The sequence below is a fragment of the Haemaphysalis longicornis genome, unplaced genomic scaffold (genome assembly GCF_048455015.1).
Source record: "Haemaphysalis longicornis isolate Haplotype H1 unplaced genomic scaffold, Haemaphysalis longicornis Haplotype H1 scaffold_9, whole genome shotgun sequence".
Taxonomy (NCBI): domain Eukaryota; kingdom Metazoa; phylum Arthropoda; class Arachnida; order Ixodida; family Ixodidae; genus Haemaphysalis; species Haemaphysalis longicornis.
In genome coordinates this window covers 56,993,796-57,012,419 of record NW_027526460.1, presented here as the reverse complement: position 1 = coordinate 57,012,419, position 18,624 = coordinate 56,993,796, and the positions used below count along the sequence as shown (strand labels likewise).

The 18,624-nt window shown below is 48.9% G+C and overlaps 1 protein-coding gene across 1 annotated transcript in view; it reads left to right on the top strand.

The window, feature by feature from the left end:
- The window catches only part of LOC144151862 (midasin), a 142,035-nt gene that overhangs the window by 94,508 nt on the left and 28,903 nt on the right, over positions 1–18,624 (top strand). The window contains exons 51-59 of the mRNA XM_077683018.1: positions 4,718–4,894; positions 5,433–5,673; positions 7,528–7,796; positions 8,617–8,712; positions 9,934–10,008; positions 11,257–11,351; positions 12,821–12,920; positions 13,906–14,163; positions 15,236–15,340. Coding sequence (XP_077539144.1) covers positions 4,718–4,894; positions 5,433–5,673; positions 7,528–7,796; positions 8,617–8,712; positions 9,934–10,008; positions 11,257–11,351; positions 12,821–12,920; positions 13,906–14,163; positions 15,236–15,340 — 1,416 coding nt within the window. The remainder of the gene's footprint in view (positions 1–4,717; positions 4,895–5,432; positions 5,674–7,527; positions 7,797–8,616; positions 8,713–9,933; positions 10,009–11,256; positions 11,352–12,820; positions 12,921–13,905; positions 14,164–15,235; positions 15,341–18,624) is intronic.

Sequence of the window (18,624 nt, the reverse complement as noted above, 5' to 3'; positions counted from 1 at the left end):
GGCTCTTTTAAATCCCCTCACGACGAGGCAGGTTTTCCCGAAACCGTTCGTCAAACAAATCGGATCGCTGCCTGACGTTCCCTCAAGGCAGATTCCACATTTTTAGCGATTTTATTCTGGTCATTGAAACAGATGTAATGAACTAATCTGATGACGGTCAGCTGTAAAATCGAAAGTTAGACCAGTTGGACTGCGCACGGTTACCGGCAGATTGCACAAAATAGATGGGGAACAACCCCTACTTGAGGCATTTCTTACCTTTTTCACCGAACGGAACGGGAACGATGCATGCGTGGGAATAATAAAAGCCGAACTTCACTGAACCCGAGCTTTTTATTACATAAAAAAACTGACGAGGGCAGACTCGCCTCCGAGTGCACCACTTCGAGTATTCGATTGCCCTGTTTTCAATCTCACCGGAGTCGCGTTTATCGGCAGCGGCCTTTTTCTTGATGGTACAGCGGACACTGTGCTTAGAAAGGCCTGTACTTCTGGCGATGTCAGCCTGTTTTTCCCTGTGTTCAACAGCGTTAATTACGCTTAATTTATCCGACAGTGAAATCAGCTACCCTGCCGCTCATGCCGCTGGTCGCACAAAAAAAAAACCTACTGGCTTGGATTGGCTGCGCCAACGACCCGGCTGCCAGCAATGTTGCCAGACATAATAGTTTTCTTGCCAAAATAAACGAAAAAGCACACCGGGCGCCGGCCCCGCGGAAGTCCGCTATAAACGTTCAGTCGAAACAATTTTCGCCTAAAATTTAGTCTGTTGTAGCCGATAGTCTGTTCTAGCCGGGTCCGTTGTGAGCGGAGTGGACTCCATTTAAAATGCGTGGGTACCAGACAAACCAACAGAAATGGTCTGTTGTAACCGAAAGTCCGTTGTTGCCGGATCCGCTGTAACGAGCGTAGACTGTATATACATACATACATACACACACACACATACATGCATACATACATTTGTACCGGTTCATTTCTTCAGGCTAAGTTATTTGAATTGTGATATCAAGTTGCGTAGGTGAACAATGGGGGAAAAACCCAGCCTATTCAGCCTTGCTGGCTCGCTCCTGCTTGGTAAAATTTGGCAAGCTTTTTGGATGGGCAGTCTTTTTATTCTCTGCTGACAGCATTTATTGGACGGTTGTTGATTTTTGTTTTGTCCAGTTTGGGGCTATAATATTCTGGCCATCCCGTCTGCCAAAAAAAAGAAAGGCTGTGGAGTTTGCTTATTCAAAGCACAGACTCTTCTTACTGTTACAAAAGCTGTAGGAACTAGTCCCAAGCAAATGGTCATTTTTACTTTTGAGCTGATTATGAAGCAAATGATGATAGTGTTCAAAACATTTTAAATAAATACTTTGCAATTACTGATATGAAAGTCTCTCTGGCAAGCTTTATTAACTGATTACCGTATAAACCGGAATATAGGTCGAGTTTTTTTCCAAAAAAATCCGCACAAAAGTCACCCCTCGTCTTATATAGCGGTCATTGTCAGAATGTAAATCGTTGTCTAGCAACAATGTGCAAGCGTAGTCCGTCGCCATCGCCATTCGTGTCGGACTACTCTCTCGCACTATCAGGCCTTTATTCGATATTGCTTTTCTCTAGTTTTTCGTCTTTTACTCGTCTATTGTGCGTGCGTGCGTACATTTCTGTACGTCTCTGTTCCGAGATGAGTGGCGGCAGTCGACGCCAGTTCACCGCGGCGTTTAAGCTGACGGCGATTGAGTCACCGAGCAGAATGGAAATATGGCGATATGGCGGCGCAATCAGGCGTTTCGGAGAAAAGTGTGCGGTACTGGCGGAGCCAGAAAGCTAAGCTGTGCGCGTGCAACCCCCGAAACCGATCGTTCCGTGGACGTCAAGCGGTGCACCCCGAGTTGGAGAAAAAAGTGGCGGACTTCGTCCGGGAACTTCATCCGGGAACTTCGCTCACGATCGCTCCGGAGGCCATGCGCGGACGGACTCTGCGAACTGTACAATGAGTGGATAGCCGGCGACAACAAAAAGACCTATATGGGCCGGTTGCGACCGTGTCAAGCTGGGTGTCCTTCTCTGGGCAGTCGCTGCCCGACGACATGGTTACACGAGCGTTCAGGAAGTGCTCCATCAGCAACGCGCCTGATGGCATGGAAGATGACAGTGCGAAGCAGTCATCCTCGGGCGACTCTGAGAGCTTGGACGAGTGACTTTGGCAGGCATAGTGAGTGGCAGTGACGGACGGGCATCGAAAATAAATATAGACGTTGTGAGTGCGCTTCTGTGCCGAATTATTTTTCTTTGTCAACTTTTCCACCTCAAGGTAGGGGGTCGACCTATATACCGGGTCGACCTATAATCCGGTTTATACGGTAATTAGAAAAAAGCAGAAAGACGACCTAGGTGTGTGCGAATGCCGAATAGTAACTTTCAACTTTCAAATCGAATATCTTCTTCTTCTTCTTCTTCTTCTTCTTCTTCTTCTTCTTCTTCTTCTTCTTCTTCTTCTTCTTCTTCTTCTTCTTCTTTTTTTTTTTTTCCAGGTCTGGATTTTTGATAGGTTTTTGTGCAAAAGCAGAAGCTACTTCACATGTTTGGGATACATGACATTCTTTTTCAACCCGATGAACGCACTTTTCAACTCTCATTGGCGGTACTCCAGGAATCCGGAGTGGGCACAATACGTGTGTGAGAGAAAAAGAAAAAAAAAATTGCACAGGAGTTGCTGTACTGCAGTCATAGGTAATGACTATAACTCAGAAGTGAACACTTTGCTGCTGCGAAAACACGGCACAACCGCAATTGTAGACCATGATGAGGCACTTCTTCGGAAGCACATGGGCAGCGTGAATAATACGGAAGGAAAGCTCGCACTACAGCCGTCGTGGACGAGCGTGCGCTATCCACTGTGGTTAAAAAAACAAGTAAACACGCAGTAACCACACACCAACTGCATTGAAAAGAGCCAGAACCGCTTTTGATCTTAAATTAACAGAAGTGCTGTCGAAACGGTGGCAGTCGTTACCGGAAGCTGCCCTAACAACCGGTCGCAGAATTCAAACTGGCGGCCAGAGTCGACAGTGATGGCTCGAAAAAAAGATCTTATTGACGCAATAGCAGATTACTCCATGCAGGGGGATAAAATTTACACCTTCTGCAAGGTGCGCTCTTCGAAAGCGTGATTTGGATTAAACTTTCCGAGTAGACGCTTGCGGGCTAGCAGCAGTGCGTTTGCATGCGCCGTCACCTCGCTTTCGCAGAGCCAGGCACGTCCGGAAATGCCACTCTACTTATTTGAAAAATCGATTAGGTAGGTATTCGATTCGCGAATCGAATTATTCATGGAGGTAGTATGATTCATATTCGAATGTTCGAGTATTCGCACACCCCTGTGTAAAACCTGTGTACTAAATACTTTTCTATGTCCTAAAACAAAGACAGCAAGAAAGATAACTAGACTTTTAGTTTAGCTGAAGCTTCAGAGGCATCTTCCATGCCTGAACTGCAAAGATTGAGTATTAGTGGACTTATATTGCTCCTACAATTCTTACCAAAGCTATTACACCATTGTATTACTGCTTTTTTACTCTTTTATTCTCTATTACTACTATTATATATTTTTTTTCTTATGAAGGCAAAAAACGAAAATGCCTTTGTGGGTCAAGATTTTGGCACATGTTAAAAATCCCTGGTGATATAAACTTGTTCGTAGCCCGTAAAATTCCAAAGGGCAATTTAGTTGGTGCCGAGTTTATTGTAAAGGATGCATTTGATTTTGCCAGAGCATTTCTCGTAGTTAATATTGGAGATATTGTTTGCATATCAGCTTGTTAAAACGAGGTTTAACTTGGTACTAGCGTTAAATGTCTATTTGTTTTTGTGTGTGTGTGTGTGTGTGTGTGTTTGTTTGTTTGTTTGTTTGTTTGTTTGTTTTACTTTGAAACACTTCTAAAAAATGTTTGAAAATTTAGAATAGACTAAAATCTTCTAGTTCGAGCTTTGGTAATTCGGATGTATGTATAATTTGAACTGTATTTGGTCTGGCCGAGCGCCGTAGAAGCCCATGTATAAAAAAGCCTGTTAATTCCAACATGAGAAGGTTCCCCCACAGATAATTCAAACTACCCGACACCACGCCAGTGGCTTAAACATAGCACACGGTCAGAGAAATGCACCCGCTGCCTACACATGAGACTGCGTCGTGTCTGGAATGAAGAGAGTCGAGAAAGAAGGCACAAATCAGTGCAGTCGTTTTCTCGGAAGTCGTGATTGCATTGAACGTCGCCTGTTCCTCCTCCAGTTTTGAACAAGGTGCTCGTTAGAGCAAGGAAGTGGTAACTGTCGCCTTTAGTGACAAAAGGCAGACTGCAATCGCGGACCTTCTCAAGCATTATAGTGTTGGCATGCCCGACTGGCCCCCAATTGCACTGTGCTGTTGCTTTTCTTCACTTTCATTAGTTTGGATTTTCATTAATTCAAATTCGGTTGGCATCTTCTTGCGGTTGAAATTAATGAGTTTTTACTGTACTGCTAATTGATTCGGTCCTGAGCTAGATATCGTGTCATCCACTTTGGTATTCAGAAGCTTTTGAATATTTGCACGCCCCCTATTAAGAAGTTGTGCTGCCCACAAGTTCGTTTCTGTTTCTTAGTAGGGCGTCCTCATGGGGGAAAGGAAGTGGTGCCGCGTTGCTTATGCGACTGATCAGCTGTGCGGACGTGGCCCGTGGTGCAGGCGTCGCGCCCCGTGCTGGGCCAGCTGCTGTGCTCGTGGCAGCTGAACGAGGAGGAGGAGCGGGAGCGGGAGGAGCGGGAGCACAGCCTCTTCCAGTACCGCACCCACGCCGGAGAGGAGAGCCAGGAGGCCCAGGAGGCACGCCAGCTGCAGACCCTCTTCCCCAGCTACGCCCACGTGAGTCGGCCATGTGGACGGTGGCGCAGCTGGGGGGCACCCGTAGGACGAAGGGAGCCGTCTCTTCTGGCAGGGCATGCCGTGAGGCAGCTGTTTTGACACCAGGAGGTTTACTGTTGGGCCTCAATGGCCCACCACAGGATCTTAGTTCGAAAATTTGATGATGGGAAAGATTGGCACAAGAAGTTGATTTAAATGAGGTGGTGGTGGGGGGGGGGAGGGTTATAGAGAAATTTGTAAATGTTTGAGCAGAGTACTGGGCAGGGTTCTCTCCTGTTTCTTTCTCTTTTTTTTTTGGTTTCTTTGTGTGTCAATAGTACCTGACAAGTGTGGTGGCTTTGAAGCGTTTGCCTCAAGGTGCCTGCTTGCCTACGTGGAAGGCAAAGGAAAGCACTCAGAGCACTGGTGCTTTTGCCTGGGGGTACCTTAGGGCATGCTATAAGGCAGTCATTGAGTCTGAGTAGTGCCAGTGTGCATGTGAAGCTCCTCGGCTTGGCTCCCATCAGTACCTGACCTGTTGGCAATCGTCTACCTGCAGGAATTTGTGGACGGTGGAGGGGAACCCGTGCAGCCCGAGCCTGCGGAGCCAGCTGTTGTGCAGGCGTTGGCCTTTGGAGGGGCCGAGGCCCTGGAAGTGTGGCAGGCCCACTGCATGCTGGCTGAGCCAGCAGGCGAGGCAGCTGAGGGGAAGGCCGAAGGGAAGGCCGACTGCCTGGCTGCCCTGATGCTGCGCCACGAGGCACTGCGCACCACCCTGCAGCAGTGCGCACCCCACCTGGGTAGGTCCACTGGGAGGGGGGGGAGGAACCATGTGGTCAAGACTAGTGTGGGGTGCAAGGATGCCATGGCGAGAAAAGTCGCTAATGTGACCCTTAGGTTAACCCCCCTCTTCATGTGTGCAAGCCTGCCTCTGTTCCTTTTTGCCCTCTCGTGAAGCCCGCTTGAGAACGTTGGCTTTTGTGCCTTTGCGCCTCAGGTATGTGGTCCCAGTTAGGTTTAGTTTAGTCTACCTGACATTGTGATTCTCATGTGCTGCAGAGGCCCTGTGCAGCCTATGGTAACGCTCATCGGGGAAAGGTGGTGGGTGTGTCCGGTGCTTCGTATTTATGCTCCGAATAATGTGGCCTTGCTGCACTGGCTAGGGCTTCGCAACAAGGTGTGCATGCTTGTTGTTGAACTACTAGTGGCCCCGTGCTATCCAAGGAATTGAGCAGCAGCTGGCAAGTATGCATGTGTGTGTAGTGTGACCTGAACTAGACGCATAATATCGTGCTAAGTTAGTCACCACGTTTCTGGCGCGTTCTTGTTGCCTAGCCCCTTAAGATGGATGCTTTTCTCATGTTCACGCAGTTGCAGAGCTACAAGCATCTCTCAGAACGTGGGGTAGTGATGATCAGAGGCTGGAACTTTAGGCAAAATGCTTTTTTCTTTTTTCTTCAGTTGGTACCAGGCCTGTTTAACATATGAGCATGAACTGGGGGAATGGGAACATTTTAATCAATCACTTAATGTGCCTGTAAGTGCCTATTTCGTGATTTGTGCCTATGTGGGCTTTCTTGCACCTATTTTCCACCTTTGTGTTATATATGCCTCTTTTTGGCTATACGTCAACTCTCAATAATTCAAAGTAACTTAAATTGAACTTTTTAGAATATAAAAGTAATGTGCTGGCCTTGGCAATTTTACATGCAATCGAATGGGAGAAATCACTCAATATTTCTAAGCTAAAACCCATTATGTCGGTTAATTGGCAAACGGAACATGAACAAAAGGCTGTTTTCTCTCTCTCTCTCTCTCTCTCTCTCTCTCTCTCTCTCTCTCTCTCTCTCTCTCTCTCTCTCTCTCTCTCTCTCTCTCTCTCTCTCTCTCTCTCTCTCTCTCTCTCTCCCCCCCCCCCTCCCCCGTGTGTCTAGGAGGAGTTAAGAAAGCACACTGCATGGGATGGCTGATTCTGTCTTTTTTTTCTTTCTCTTGACCCTAAAACGATACCCCAGCGGCGACCCGCCGCGGTGGCTCAGTGGCTAAGGCGTTGTGCTGCTGAGCACGAGGTCGCGGGTTCGATTCCCGGCCGCGGCGGCCGCTTTTCTGATGGAGGCGAAAAGCAAAAACGCCCGTGTGTACGAGATTTCGGCGCACGATAAAGATCCCCAGGTGGTCAAAATTAATCCGGAGCCCTCCACTACGGCGCGCCTCATCGCCTGCGTTGCGTCGGCGCGTTAAACCCCACAATCAATCGATACCCCAGCGGCGCCGGTCGATCAGTGGAGTCAGGAAACCACACTGTTTACGGTATTGTGCTTTGGGCAGCCGCTTTTTGAGTGGTATGATTATGCATTGACTTCTATGGGGGGCAAACTGGTGGTCACAAAAACCCGCACTGAATCCGGTACCGCATTATAAGCAGGTACGTTATAAATGGTCTACACTGTAGTCTGGTTGCAACAGCTGTCATCTGCCGTGCCTGTTATAAGCTTCAAAGGTTAAAGGACTTAACACCTCTATATGCCTAAATAGGTGCCTAAAACCTTGATTTTCAGTGCTTAAAGTTTCGATCTCTAGCGGCGACACACCCAGTTTATACCATCGCGCTGCATTGCCCCTGCGCCAAGTCTCGCTGACGTTGCGTCGCGCAGATGCCACCCTGGACGTGTCCCTGCAAGGGAGCAACGTGGTCTCGTGCTGGTCGCTGGAGACGGAGCTGGACGCCCCTCCCCTGCTGCCAGAGGACGCCGTGCCCCCCAAGGGTGGGGCCTCCAAGAAGGACACCCAGTACCGCCAGATCGACGTCCACCACGAGGCCGATCTCCAGGAGACGGGCCAGGCCGAAGCCCCCCTGCGGCGCCTCATGTCGCACGTGGAGGACCTCCTGGTGCAGTTCCCCGGCCACCCGACCCTGTCCAAGGTGCGCTCGAATGTCTGGCAGCCGGGACCCCGCGTGGGAAGGTTGCTGATCGAACTGGTTCACTTCCGGTCAAGATTTTCACTGAAAAAGGCGCCAAGATTCTACCTGTTTTGTGTGCCCGTCATTGGCCAAGTGAAAACCTTTCGGATCGTGTGCTGGCCTCGAGCAATTTGATTGGTACGGGGAATAACTTGATGAATGACACGATCAATGCCACAACTTAGTGCATAATTACGCTAGTTCGTGCTTGGACAGTGTGGTTTCAACTTTACAAGCAAAGCCACTGGGTGAAAGGGAAGAACAGACAGGACCACGGTGCTGTGGTTCTGTCTGTTCTTCGCTTTTGTCCACACGCTGTGGACTTAGCAGAGCGCACCGCAAAGTTTAGAAAGAGGCTTAGGAGATCTAGAAGTTGCAGGTTTAGAAGTTGCAGACTTGCTGAGGCTTTGTGTCCGGTATTTGCCAATTATGTCAGAGGCCACATGCGGTGAAGTTGATAAGCTTGCGCGAGAAGACAGACTCGTATAAACTGAAGGCCATCTTGCAGTCCACTTTTCCATTAGACATTTTTTTCGTCAGCTTTTTTTTTTTCACCTCAAAATTACGAGTCGACTTAAGTGCCAGCTTGACTTGTACTTCAGTGCATACAATTGTGAGGGGTGACCAAGCTTCTTCACTGGTTTAAATTGCTGCCCAAAGAGCCTTGTGAAACCTCCGTGTGTACGGGAGCGTTTGCTGTCCTCTTCTGTTCCCCTCTGGAGAGAACGCTGTGCCGGTGTGCTCACTGGCCTTGCCGCCCCCGTCTCCCTTGTCCCTGCAGCTGAAGCAGGTGTGCCTGCGTGTCCTGGACCTCCCGGTGTCGTCGCCGGTCATGAAGGTGCTCCAGGGGCTCGAGATCGTCATCGGTCTGGGACAGGTATGGTGCTCGGTGGCCTGGAGACTGGAGGTTTTTGTGCATGCTGTGGCATAATCCATCGCGGAACGCGATGTGTGCCCCACTCCAGCAAAATGTTGCGTTCTCGCCCCCTGGGAAATTGTTTCCTCATAAGCAATTGAACCCCTCTTGTGGCATTTGCCATGGAGGCATGGCAACTGAGGGGCTGTGCACTTGTAGGTCTGCAGTCAAATCCAAGCACAATGTCATGGTCTCAGTTCCTGGCTCATCAAAGCTGCTTTACTCCAGGAGGCGTATTGCACCCATGTGTATTGTAACACGGTGGGAGGGGGGAGTAGCCTCATCAAGGATGCTAGTTGGGGACTGGTTGAGGAACATGGTGGATGTCTGATCATAACTAATAACGTCAGAGGAGGTTTTACTAATATGCACATGGGGGGGACATATGCGTGCGTGTGCACACACATAGGGAGAGAGGTCTTCACATTCTGTGTCCTTAACAATGCCTTCGAAGGAGCGAATAGGTACCCCCCATGGTTTCTCCATTGCTAAGTTGCCGTGCCACCGCAAGTAGTTGTTGCTTCAGTTTGAAAAAAATTAAGCGGCAGTGAACATGCAAAGACTGATGATAATGATGAAGACAATGTAGGTATCGGGTATAACCAAGCAGTTTCAAATTCTTTTCCTCATATCGTATACTCCGAAGCAAACTCTGTAGAGACTGGAAGGGAAACTTGCCCATTAGGATGATGTTGCTGCACTGGTACTGGGCGGGCATTTACGACGACGGTGATGGTAGAACAGAAGGGAAGAAGACTCTATTGGTGCCAGTGGTGTGCACAGGCACCACCCAACAGTTCCAGTCTGAACTACTGCAATGGGTCTGTTTTTGTAACAGCGCAAGCCTCTGCAGTATCCAGCGCGGTGCTGTCACGTACATGTGCCCTCCCTGCTACTGGGCACCATTGGGCATTTCTTTCAGCTGGGTTCTCTGCCCCAATGCCCTTGTGTTAAATCATCATCAAATCATCTTCCAGTCCTGCTGGTGTATTTCTTTCTGCACAGAATGCTTGAAGCGATGTCTTAGTTCCTGGTCAGCAGTGTCCATGTCCTTTTTTTTTTTTTTTTGAGGTGTATGTTCTTTGTGTGCCTTTTTCTGTGTGAACTTCCTTGACTATTGTGACAGAAATGGCCCCCTCTCCCTTAGATGCTTCCTAACCTCCTTGCCGCCATGCTTTGTAGCTGGTGGTTTCGCGCCGTACTAGGGTGACACCGGGGAGACGGCGACGGCGAAGAACGGCAATTGACCCCCCAGAGGTATGCGTGCCCTTGCTGTGAGGGCCGATGTGTGAGTTGCCATGATGTTCATATACCTGCGGACGGAACGAGAGCAGGACCTGGTGTTCCGAAACCTCCCGTGGCTGCATCGCTGCACGACAACCACAACGCAACTGGGCGCCCCCATACTGCGCCACATGTAGCCGTGGTTGTGCTACAAGTTATGCAACGCTTCGTTTGTTTGGTTGGCAGAGCCGTGCGCTCTTTGCATGCCCTGGGGTTTGTATCCGCATAGCTCTTAGTGTAGGCGCGGGGTCACGTGAGCTGTTGCTGAGGGGTAGGACTATAGTTATGTCAGGCCTTGCTCACGACCAAGTGAACCGAGTGCTTCGCTCTCTCAGAAAATATTTGACCGTGCGCTTGTAGTTGGCTTAGAGAGAACCAGCTACAAGGAATGCTGAACATGAATTTTCCCCTTTTTTGAGGAGTATTTGGGCAGAACTTCACGTGCACTGAAAATTAAGGAATTGAGTGGGACCCACCCAGCCAGCCACCCAAGGAAGGAGTCGAAGTTGACCATGTCTGTCCAACTTCGAGAAGTTGAAATAAGGGCAGCCAAGGAAGTGGAAGTGAAACGGGTGGCCCCGCTCTTGGCAAAAGTGCACATATGTTGCTGGTAATCTATCAGTGAGCAACCCTGAAAACTGCATGACGGGGGAATTTCAAGAGCCCCGTAGCATCTACAGATCCAGAAAAGGGAAAAGGGGGGTGTACCCCCCCCCCCCCCCCTTTCCGCCAATCCTTTCCTGGGACTCATCAGTTTTGTGTGACATGCCTCAAACCATCCTTCCCAGCTGTCTTCATTGTTTTCGTACGTGAGCCCCTCCTGTTCCAACTCCTCCCCCCCAGGAATTGCTCTGGGGGCCAAATCTTCCTTTCAGGGATTTCAGAGAAGAGAGAGAGAGAAGGCTCTTTAATTCTTCTGCGACTGTAACATTGCCCAGTTGAAAGCACAGTGAGTGGAGCAGGCAGAGGTGTTGGACCGGCAGGGGTGGGGGGGTCTCACAGAAATTGTACTGTGGCCTCCGAGCACCTTCCTGGTGCCACTGGGACCCAATCGATGCGTCGCCTTTTCGTCTGGTGCTAGGTGGTGAAGTTTCAGCCCCGGTGTCACTCCCACAGTCTCCTTTGTTCGGTTCTCTCCTCTCAAACCCCGTAGCATCTGCTGAAAAACGAGCCAGTGTGCCCTGTTGCCGTGCGTTCATGCTTGGCTGTGCCCGCTTGCAGGAGTGGGACGTGGGTGCCCACCGGAAGATCGCCCTTGGGCCCGAGCTCAACGAGCTGACCAGCCTGGTGTTGCGCTGGCGCCGGCTGGAGCTGCGGTGAGGGCTGCCGATTGGCTCTGCTCTGTAGAGCAGCCACAATGCATGCCACAAGCTAAAGTTGCTGCCTTTTGGCCGTTGCTACAGGGAGCATGCGAGATCAGTTTTTAGAGAACGTGAGAGCCAGGCTTTTTGACCACAAGATATGCTGTTCAAAGTATCTTGGAGAGGCTTGTGGAAGCTAGCTGATCATTTAGGTGGGGGGAAAAAAAAAAAAAGAAAAAACACCTCTTTACCTTTTTTTTTTTTTTTTAGGGACAGATAATGAATTTTTGTGGAGTACACGCTCTCCACCCCAAATGACAGGGCATCACTTAAAACACTGTGAACCAAAACGGTTTTAAACGGTTTTCCTGATAGAGCATTGAAATTTAGAAGTGAAATTTTTAGATCTACCAGCCATAGCTATGCTGCAAAAACAAATGCTGGCAACCGTGACGGTGAGTTGCATTGAAGCATTCTTTTAAGTGTACGTGAGGTGCAGAGAGAGATTTAAAAAGGTGTCCCCAGCTATGCAGTCTTTCCTACCCCTTTATGCGGTTCTTGAGTCACGCATTAAAACCGGCGGAGCTGTTTGGACACTAAATGGCACCACCTTTCAGATTTCGGAAAGTTTAGTGCCAAATTTAAATTGTCTGCCAATTTATTTTTTAGAAATTCCTTCTGGTTTCTCCACTACATAAAACGCTGACTTTCATATGAACCAGAGGGCATGCACTGCACAAAAAGCGGTTGTCTGTCCCCTTAACATTGCTGCTGGAAGGCAGACCAGAGCGCAGACATTGCAACTTAGTGAATGCATTAAGATAATGTATTTGTCCTTGACTATGATGAAGTAAATATGGAAGATGACAGTTGGGGAACGGCCATAGTTGTTGGTGGTGCACCCTTCAGCCTAACTTGTGCCAGCCTAAAGAATGCCGTCATATAGTTTGAAATCCTGCCTTTTTTAAATGAGCTTGCCTGGGGTGTAGCATCTTCAACTCAGTAAAGGGATACGTGTTGTGAAACGTCAAGCACACTGGGTCTCTGTTAAATGTATCCATGCATTGCCTCAAAGACCTTTGCCCAAACACGTGTTGTTGCGGGCTAATGCCAGCTACATTTTTTTTTCTTTTTTTTTTTATGTTCTGTAGCTCACCACTGTGAAAATGATGGCCGACTCTTTCAGTCACACAACTTTGGGTGGTGTCTTTTCTGTAGCTTTTCTATATGGAGCGGTTTCTTTGTCCTTGCTGAGTGTGTGGCACAGGTGCTACTGTGACCATGATATCTGAACATGCAAATGTAGTTACTTTTGTACTGTGCCTCAGAATCGAGTGGCACTCCGTAGTGTAAACATTGGTAAAAGCAGGGCAGAATCTGCTTACGTTGCTGCATCACGCAGTGCAGGGCAGCACTGGTGCAGCCCTGCTGCTGCCCCTGGCTCACACTTGGCCATTCCATTGAATGCCCCATGTGCCTTTCAGAAACTGGCCCCGACTGCTGGATGGAGCTCAGCAGAAGATGCAAGAGGCCAATGCCCGTTGGTGGTTCTTGCTGTACCAGCTTCTGGGACCTCTGGTGCAGGTACGGACAGCACTTTGCGGGACCAGGCATCCCTGGTGTGGCATCTCGTTGTGCGGTGGCCACCCTCACATTTACGGTCAAGGAACATTGGTGGGCTTGGTGCGGTCAAGGAACAAGCACACCAATGTTTGCATTCGAGGAACATTGGTGTGCTTAATACAATGAGGCTTCTTCGCACTGGCTTTTATTTGCACACAAAATGGTCTTTGGGGTCTGCTCTTCCTGAAGGGAGCAACAGGTCAATGGCAGGGGTGATTTTGGCAGGAGGCAGTTGCTGGGGAGAAGGGATTTTTGAAGTCAGGTGTTGGGACTCGGCAGTCTTGTGACCGCCAGGAAGAGAAGCACAGCTCCCACTGTGTGCCAGCTACGCAGAGCAAGGAACAAGACAGGAGGGGAAACTTTGCTTCTTGGAGTGGCCGGATAATGTGACAAGCAATTGGTGCAGGTTAAACTAGCGGCAGAAACTGCACTGATGCAGCGTTTGGCGTTCTGCTGCGCAGCCAAAACGAGCCATGACTGCTCTCATTTCGTCCGTCAGGTGTCGCTAGCATATCCCTTGCCATCGCAGCTGCGAAGATACATAGTCTGCGTTATCATCCGATTGCTTGCCCATGCCCGCCGCAACAGTTGCTTTGCCTCCTGTACATATTCCTGCTCCGTGTAGCCAACTTAATTGTGAAACCAAAAAGTCGTCAGCAGCTTGTTGCGAACAAACTCTGTCGTGAAATATCGTGTGCTGATAACACGTAACACATTTTTTTCTAGCCACTTAAGAGATTTGCAACTTCGTTGGCATGTCTAATGTAAGGTAGTTGGCAGGACTACAAGAAGAGCGCCGTTGGTTCGGAGGCTTGTCAGAGCCCTCAGTACAGGCAGGAAGTGAATCTGGTAGCCCTTTTCAAGAGGCCACTGACTGCGAGCAGCACTGTGCAGGCTGCCTCTTTCCTTATAGTAGCACTGAGCGCAAGGAGTGTGCGTGGTGCAGGAGCAGCAGGAGGCCAGCGTGTCGCTGGAGGTGCAGCGGCAGGTGCGGGACGAGCTGGTGCGCTACCTGGACAAGAGCCGGCTCGGGGAGTTCGAGTCCCGGCTGGCCCTGCTGCGGCCCTTCCTGCACGAGGCCCAGCAGGGGGGCAGCCCCCTCGCGGGGCTCCTCTTCAACCTGTGCCACTTCTACGGCCAGCACCTGCCCGCCGTGCGCGACCGCCTCCAGGCCGACCGGCAGCCCATCGAGCAGAAGCTCAAGGTGGGCGAGCACTGTGCGACAGCTGCCCTCGCTTCTTTTGGGGGGACTGTGGGCATCTGCAGTATGTGGCGAGAGGGAGCAGTAAGTGTGTGGGCTAAAGTTCTGAATGTGTCCAAAAAAAGAAAAACACAATTGCAGAAGGTGATGCTTAGGTTTTTCTGAGAGTGTGAGGGCAAAAGCCTAGTTGGACCCCCGTTGATCTGCTGTTGAGCTCTCGGATGCGCCCATCAGCACTTGACCAGTCCCCTGGCTGATGTTGTTTCTGCTCAATTACTGTCACCAGGAGCCTCTTGTTCTCCCCCGTTGGTAGCTCTACCTTTAAAGGCAGCTCGTCCCACATGTGTAACAGCCTCCTACCCTTCTCCAGTGCTGCTGTTTTCCTTCTCCAGCACACACCCCGTGCACCAATTTTCTGTGTGATTCAGTCTACCTCGCAGAGATTTTTTGTGCCCCATGCATTCCATGAAACATAGAGGTCTGAGGCTTTTGCCTTCACAAGAAAAGAAAGATAGAAAGCTTAGTCTGTTGCGCACACAAAGAAGTTGAGGATCCCTATCCTCTTAAAATGCTTTTTTTTTTTTTGTTCCAAGTAAGCGACTGATAAGTTGAAGGAGCCAAAAACATGAAAATAAAATAAGGCAGAGCGAAGACCAAAAAGTGTCTGAGAGATCACATCTAGGTGTTAACCAATGGGGCTAAGCTACGAAGACAGTTGTCACAGTTAGATAACAAAAACATAAGCGCTTTGCCTGTGTCTTCTTTAATAACTGCGTCTTCATTGCTTTGCACTGTTTTTTCGAGCCAATAATTTCAGCCAGCTTGCCCTACTGTCCATTTTGCTGTCCACTTACAGCTTTGCCATCTGAGCTTGTTCTGGATGAGACCGGTGCCACAAGAGTTTCTTTGCCAAACCACTATTCCTCACGGTTGTGCCTTGCCTGGGCAGTAAACGTGACACGTGCAGTGCTTTTGTATCCTAATTGCTTTACAGTCGGCCTGTCCTCTTTTTCGCTGGTCGCCGAGGTTTGTCAAAAGGAAAACCTGCACCTGGTGTGCTGTCTGCTTTGTTCAGGAATTGGTGAGGATGACCCGGTGGAAGAACATCCACTTCTGGGCTGTCCAGCGGGAGGTGCAGAAGATCCACAAGGCACTGGCCACTAATGTTCGAGATTTTCAGGTGAGGACAACTGAGCTGCTGGACGAAGGTGCTCCTACTCGACGTTTTTGTTGTGTTGTGTTTTCGTCCCCAGTGACTGCCGTGTATTTCTGGAGGCAACCATGACTTCATGCCATCCATTCTTTTATCTGAAAACTTCCTGTGAAGAACGCTTCTCTGCGGGCATGCGCATGATGTGGGAAAGACAACTTCATGAGGAACAACATGGTGGGCCAAAATTAGAGCAGATTGAAGCTTTTTAGTAGGGTTTTTGCACAAAAACACTCAAGGAATTGACGAAAGGCATCAATGCCAGGGGAGCATAAGGAATGAATGTTTATTTTGAGCAAAATGGAAGACGGAGCCGTGCACTCACGTGGGTGACGCCCTCAGTCCAGGATGTCCTGGGCACAGGTGCTCAGGAGATCAGCTGCTCCCAGGATATCATCAGCTGAAGCTGATCCTCCAGGTGGGATCTGGCCAGCTGGCCCTCCCACTGCTCTTGAGGAGGGGTTGGGAGAGGAGGTAGATTTGGGGAGAGGAGAGGACACTCTCATACCATATATATGGTACAGGGTGCAGGGGGATGGGCAGAATCTGCATGTCGGGGAAAAAAAACTGGGACGGATAAAGCTTGTGGAGTTGAGTTCTGTCAGGAAAGGTATTTTAGGCTTTGTCTGAGCTTTTCGAAGCAGTTTCCTGAGCATTTCCTAGCTTGAGATTAGGGAGGGACAGAGATGGTCGTTGAAGCCGAATCACGAGCCGGATGTCGTGGTATCGAGGTGGTATGGAGAAATGGTGCTGTGTATGGTCGTGCGAGCCAGCAGCCCCCAAGGATGCCTGAGGTATGAACGAACAGGCAGAGGCGTGAGCTGCCTTATTTCCTGGATGGATGCGGGGACAATGGGTGGTTGGATCAGAATCTTGAAGGCAGTGGCGGCGATGCGGCCCGTTTGGCAGTGGTGACATGCTGATTGCGAGCCAGTCGCAACAGTAACATATTCGAGGTCGGTGTGGGAGGCCAGTGCAGCTGTGGCCTTTTCAGTAGGATGGGGTAGGTGACACCTTGCCTCCTAATGCCTTCATAATGCCTTCATTATAAATGCATATTGTGAGGGACGGTTGAAACAGTGACCTTGCTGTGGATGTTGGGAAGGATGCATTGTAAGGTGAACGCAGGAGGTGGTGCAAGTAGTTGAGTCGCCATAAAACGAAATGGCCGGTAGTAGTGAGAAAAAGTCTCTCAAGTTGGCTGGCTTTGTGTGCCTCCATAGGTTCTTCAAGGGAGCTGCATATACCGAGCTGGAGGAAGCATTGGCTTGATGTGTGGACATTAAGACTGAAGGCAGTTTTGCATGTTTTGTGAATGAACGTGTGTGTTGTTCAGTTGGCTTCACGGCGAGGTCAGATAGTTTGCTGTGCATTCTGACTGTTGTCGCTGTTTCTGGTTGTAGATGTATATTTATTTACTCATTGTATTATGTACTGTTATGATAATCATAATTATTTTTGTTGACATTGTTGTCGCTGCTTATTGTATTGTACCGTATTTACTTGCGTAATGATCGCACTTTTTTTTTTTCCGAAAAATATGATGCAAATTTAGGGGTGCGATCATTATGCGAGGTAAATTTTTCGCGAAAAAAGTTTGAGCGTAGAAAACGCAAGTTGCAGGTCAGAATGTTTACAATAAGTCTCATGTACATAATCAACATAACAAATAAAAACATAACAACTCTACCGACCACCGAATGACGACCGAGTGACGCAAAATGCAGTGTTTTCATTACGCAATGCTCCGGAATTACGGAATGCACCGGAATGAGTTTGCTGCGAGGTGAGAACAGGTCGACCAATAAGTGGCTGCTGCTGTCACAGTGTGGGACATCAAGACACGGCTGCCGACGCATCAAGCAGAGTGCGCTTTTTTATATGTCTCGTGAGTACATTATGTGCATTTAGTGAGAGTTTCTTCTGCACCAATAATGAACTCATGCTTGCCGATATCGCTAATATCATCAAGTCTGCGGCAATAGCGTAGCCATGCCCGCTTTGAAAGAGGAGGAAACGAAGGTAATCATGACCATCGTCATTAAACTTGGCACACATACGACATATGGCTGTGGCAAGTTCAGGGTGCGATCATTGCGCGGGAAATAAAAAAAGTCATATTTTGACGACAAACTTCAGGGGTGCGATCATTACGTGAATGCGATCATTATGCGAGTAAATACGGTAAATGTGTATTTATCGTTTGACTTGTAGGCTGAGTAGCAGTTTTGCATTGGATTAAAGTGCGTGTTGCCTCGTGCCACGGAATGTGACATAATCATCTGCCAGCATTTTAATACCTTGAAAGCTGTCGCCAGTGGTGCACTACTAGTCATTGTCAAGTCCAGTGTTTTGAGCCTACTGCTGTATTCACACTCACCTGATCACATTTCTATGAATTAATAAATTCATGACCCACTGGCTTCAAAAGCATCGTGTACTGACAAAGAGTTTTACACATAAACGAACATGTTCCTAACGGCCTAGTTTACTTTGTTTAGAAATATATAATTTCTCTACTAAAATACAAAACAAACAAGAAACACAGATGACGCTAGCTGTCAACCAAGCAAGTCTTTATTTCTTTTTGTCGGTACAGAAGTGACACACCTATTTCCTAAATAAGCAAACTAGGCCATTTGGAGCATTTTCAGGGATCTGCAAAACTTTTCATATTGATGTGCGATAGGTCATGGAGTACAGTGCTGCCACTCCTGCGCCAAATGCGCCAATTTGTGCCAAATGAGGTATCCTGCGCCATCCTGATAAAAAAAACCACGATTTTGCAAACAAGTGCGCCAAAATTTGTGTCGCGCAAATCGCGTGCAGCCTGTTACAAGCACTACTTCACAGTGGTCTCTAGACGTGTAACTAATTCGGCTTGATAACTTGAACTCCCTAGCACCCGTCATCGTGTTTGCTGCGGTGAGTTGGGTTGGCGCCGTCACTGTACCGCCGATACAATGTTTTCGTCTAGCAACTGCAGCGCTGGCGTACCGCGGTTCAAAACTTTCCTTCTTGCTGTAGTTTCCAATGGTTCCTGCTATGAACAATAGGTAGTTTTAGGTGGCGTTGATTGCCAGCTCTCTCCGCCCCGAGAGCCAGCGGGAGCGCCGTTTCGCGGCATGCATGACGCTGCAAGCTCCCGCTTCGATTGTTGGGCTCGCGGAGTGGACCATCGCAAGTGAAGCGGGCCGTGAAAAATGGCCAGTCTCTCTAAAGCATGAACCTCGTGGAGCGTTTTCTGCTTGCGA